This window comes from Scylla paramamosain, chromosome 43, assembly GCF_035594125.1.
Source record: "Scylla paramamosain isolate STU-SP2022 chromosome 43, ASM3559412v1, whole genome shotgun sequence".
Lineage (NCBI taxonomy): Eukaryota > Metazoa > Arthropoda > Malacostraca > Decapoda > Portunidae > Scylla > Scylla paramamosain.
Genome location: NC_087193.1, coordinates 3150561 through 3154683, shown reverse-complemented (window position 1 = coordinate 3154683; position 4123 = coordinate 3150561). Strand labels below are relative to the sequence as shown.

Here is a 4123-nt window from a genome sequence, read left to right as displayed (position 1 = left end):
TAATAGAAAACGGAGTGCTAGGAGCGGTGACTTGTGTCCCGCTACAGTATTCCCCCCCTAGTGACGAGGTAGGAGGAACGTAACCGTCTTCTGGTGCCGAGTGGTGCTGGTGGCGACGTTCTGGCCGATGGTGTTGATGACGGCCGGGTCACTGTGAAGGAGGTAGGCAGGCTTGACTCGGTCGATGGAGATGGTGTCAGCCTTACCATCCTTGTCCACAGTGACCGTCTTTCTCCTCCTGCTCAGGACTTTGAAGGGGCCTTGGTAGGGCTGCTGCAGGGGCTTCTTCACAGCGTCAACCCTGACGAACACGTACGTGCAAGTGTCCAGATCCTGGCTGACAAAAGTCTTGGAGGGAGACGTGCGAGGCTGGACAGGCTGCAGACGCTGCATGAAGTCAGAGAGGTTGGCAGCAAAGTCCTGAACGCTGCAAGGAGTAGAGCGAGGTGCAGGAGTTAGGAGTTCGCCAGGTAACCTGAGCTTGGTACCATAAACGAGCTCGGCGGAGGAGTGGTGTAGGTCTTCCTTTAGTGATGTCTGTATGCCAAGGAGGACGAGAGGAAGTGCCTGGAACCAGTCTGCACGTGTGGCAGAGGCAGCTAAGGAAGACTTCAGCTGACGGTGGAATCTCTCAACGGTGCCGTTTGCCTGCGGGTGGTAACTGGCTGTCCTGAAGCGTTGGATGCCTAGTAGTGACATCACCTTGTTCCACATACTGGACTCGAACTGGCTGCCACGGTCAGAAGTGAGGCTGAGAGGGACACCGAACCTGGAGATCCAAGTAGTGATGAAGGCACGTGCGACGGAGTCCGTTGTGATGTCAGCCAAAGGTGCAGCTTCCGGCCAGCGTGTGAAGCGGTCGACGCAGGTGAGAAGGTACCGGTAACCGTCAGAGTAGGGTAGTGGTCCAACGAGGTCGACATGCACGTGGTTGAACCTTGAAGAGACTGGAGTGAAGGCGGCCGCAGGAGAGCGTGTGTGTCGCCACACCTTGGAGGCTTGGCACTTGACACATGTGCGGGTCCACAGCCTGACGTCTTTGTTGATGCCAGACCAGATGAAGCGTGAGGTCATCATCTGCTGAGATGCTCGGATGCCAGGGTGGGAGAGGTCGTGCAGCTGACGAAAAACACGATACCGGTGGGTCTTCGGCAGGTAGGGCCGACAGGAATCGGTGGAAGTGTCAGCGTAAACGTGCACTGTGGTTCCTGGGAGTTGTATCTTCTTCATCTGTAGTGCGGGGTTGTCTTGGAGTTGCTGCAGCTCTTCATCGTTTGCCTGGTCAGCAGCGATGGCAGTGTAGTCGATGGGAGAAGATGACACAGCAGAGATGTTGCGCGAGAGAGCATCAGCTGGGGCGTTGTGTTCACCTTTGACGTAGCGCAAATCCGTGGTGAACTGCGAGATGAAGTCGATGTGACGCAGTTGTCGCGGTGAACAGGAGGTCTTGATGTGCAGGGACTTCGAAGTGAGTGGCTTGTGGTCGGTGTATACATGGAAGTTGCGACCTTCCACGAAGTACCGGAAACGCTTGATGGCCTTGTATACGGCGAGAAGTTCCCTGTCGTAAGTACTGTACTTGGATTCCGCCTTGTTAAATTTCTTTCAGAAGAAAGAGAGCGGTTTCAAACCTCCGTCGACATACTGCTGTAGAACTGCTCCGATGCCGATGTCAGAAGCGTCTGTGGCGATAGAGATGATGCCATCTGGGGCAGGGAAGTTGAGAGGTGAGACGGAGCTGAGAGCTTGTTTTGCTGTTGTGAAAGCTTCCTCAGTCTCCTCAGTCCAGACTAAGGAGATGGACTGTCCTCTCTTGCAAGGCTTGATCATCGCGTAGAGCGGCTGAAGAAGCAGTGAGCAGCTGGGGATGAAGCGGTTGTAGTAGTTCAGCATCCCCAGGAATTGCTTGAGTTGGCGCTGTGTTGTAGGCTTGGGGAAGTTCTGGATGGACTCGCACTTTTCTTGCAGTGGAGTGATGCCTTCCAAGGAGACAGTGTGGCCAAGGAAGGTGATGGAGGGGACCCCAAACACAGACTTGTCGACGTTGACTTGCTCCCCGTAGTCTTGCAAACGGGTGAGTACTTGCTGGAGGTGCTGTTGGTGCGTCTCTGCGTCAGGACTGGCGATGAGGAGGTCGTCGATGTACGCGAAGCAGAAGGGGAGACCTCGAAGGACTTCGTCGATGAAGCGTTGGAAGGTTTGAGCGGCATTCCTCAAACCAAAGGGCATCTTGACGTACTCGAACAATCCGAAGGGTGTGATGAGAGCAGTCTTCGGAATGTCCGCTGGATGGACGGGGATGTGGTGAAAAGCTTTCACAAGGTCGATCCTCGAGAAGTAGGTGCATCCGGAGAGCTGAGAAGAGAACTACTGGATGTTAGGCACTGGGTACCTGTCCTCGACGGTGCGCGAGTTGAGAGCGCGGTAGTCTCCACATAGTCGTAGTTCGCCATTTTTCTTAGGCACGATGTGGAGAGCGGAAGACCAGTTGCTGGAGCTGGGCCGTATGATGCCTTGCTGAATGAGGGACTCGAACTCTGCCTTGGCTTGTCTGGCGCGCTCTGGAGCTAGGCGGCGGGCCTTGGCGTGGGTAGGAGGTCCCTTGGTCTCGATGTGGTGCGAGACGTGGTGTGTGACCGGCTTGCTGGCTGAGTACGGCTGCGTCAGCGTAGGGAAGGACTTCAGCAGGGAGGAGAACTGGTGGTCTGGCTTGACGAGGGAGATCTGTGTGCTATCACCATGAGTGACCTGTCCCTTTGTTGTGACTGAGGTGAGAGGATCGAGCAGCTTCCGACCCTTGATGTCCACTAGGAGACCGAAGTGTCGGAGGAAGTCAGCACCTAGAATTGGTTGCGTGACTGCTGCTACGTAGAACGTCCACTCGAAGGTACGGCGGAGGTTCAGGTGAAGTTGCAAGGTGCGTCGCTTGTACACAGGAATCTCCGTACCATTGGCGGCGTGAAGGTGAAGGAGGGGAGGCAACGTACGGTCTACACCAGGGGCAGGGAGAATACTGACGTCTGCACCAGAGTCGATGAGGAACTTGGTCCGGGAGAGAGGGTCATACAACTTCAGTAGCGCAGACGAGGTGTCGCGAACACTATGCGCCGCTAGTGCTCGCTGTTGGGGTTTAAGGACTTGGCGAAGGTACAGGGAGCCTTACAATTTCTTGCGTCTTTCCCGAACTCTTGATGGTAGTAGCAGAAACTAGAAGTCTCCGGCGTCTTACTCTTTGAACGCTGGCGGCGCCGGAAGTGGTGTCTGGAGGAAGAACGCGAACGTGAGCATGAGCGTTCTCTGAGCTCTCTCCGAAGATCTCTCACTTCAAGTCTAAGCTGTGAGACGAGCTCAACAAGTTGCTTGGTACCGTCTTCTGCTGAGATGGAGGCTACTGCAGCTGGTTGACCTTGTGGAAGGGTAGCCATGAATTCATCGGCGAGAGTGGCAAGCTCGTCTACTGAGAGCTTGTTCTTGACAGTGAAGAGGCAGCGTTGAGTGTCAGGAGGCAGGCGTTGGTAGAACAGCTGTAAGAAGAGTTCCTTGTCGAAGGAGGTGTACTTGTCGCCAAGCAGCTTCTTCATGCGGCGAAGAAGGTCTGTGGGCTTTTCACCACCAAGTTCTTCTTGTGACAGAAGCTCCTGGAGGCGCCTCGACACTGTAGATTGTAGTCGTTGCAGAACAGCAGCTTTGAGGTCTTCATAGGGCGAAGTAGAAGTGCTGGCAGCACTGACGACATCAGCAACTTGTGAAAGAACGTCAGCTGGTAGTACTGTAGAGGCCTTCACGAACTTGGGTAGACTTACTGTTATCTTGGAAGCCTTGAAGTTACATTCCAGGATGGAGAACCACGTGGAAGGGTCCTGGCTGATGAACGGAGGAGCACTGAAGGCTACGGAGTCGACGTCATCAGGCATTGTGCTGAGTGGACCACCACGTGACTGTGTAAAGTACACTACAGGCGCCGGAAAGTCCGGGAGCCACAGCGGTGAGGAGTGAAGGCGTGAGGCGCCGGTGTGACCGGGTGCCACAGCGGTGAGAGATGCCGAATTGGGGCAATGTCACTTCACTCACCACTGAACGAACTGTACGTTATCCTTGGCACTGCACTATAAGTAATCCACGG

The 4123-nt window shown here is 55.0% G+C and overlaps 1 protein-coding gene across 1 annotated transcript; it reads right to left on the bottom strand.

Moving 5' to 3' along the window:
• Positions 1 to 3110: 3110 nt before the first annotated feature.
• Positions 3111 to 3914, bottom strand: LOC135093459 (uncharacterized). Its single transcript, XM_063992738.1, has one exon. It carries the CDS (start codon positions 3912 to 3914, stop codon positions 3111 to 3113), a length of 804 nt encoding a protein of 267 aa, XP_063848808.1.
• Positions 3915 to 4123: the final 209 nt, after the last annotated feature.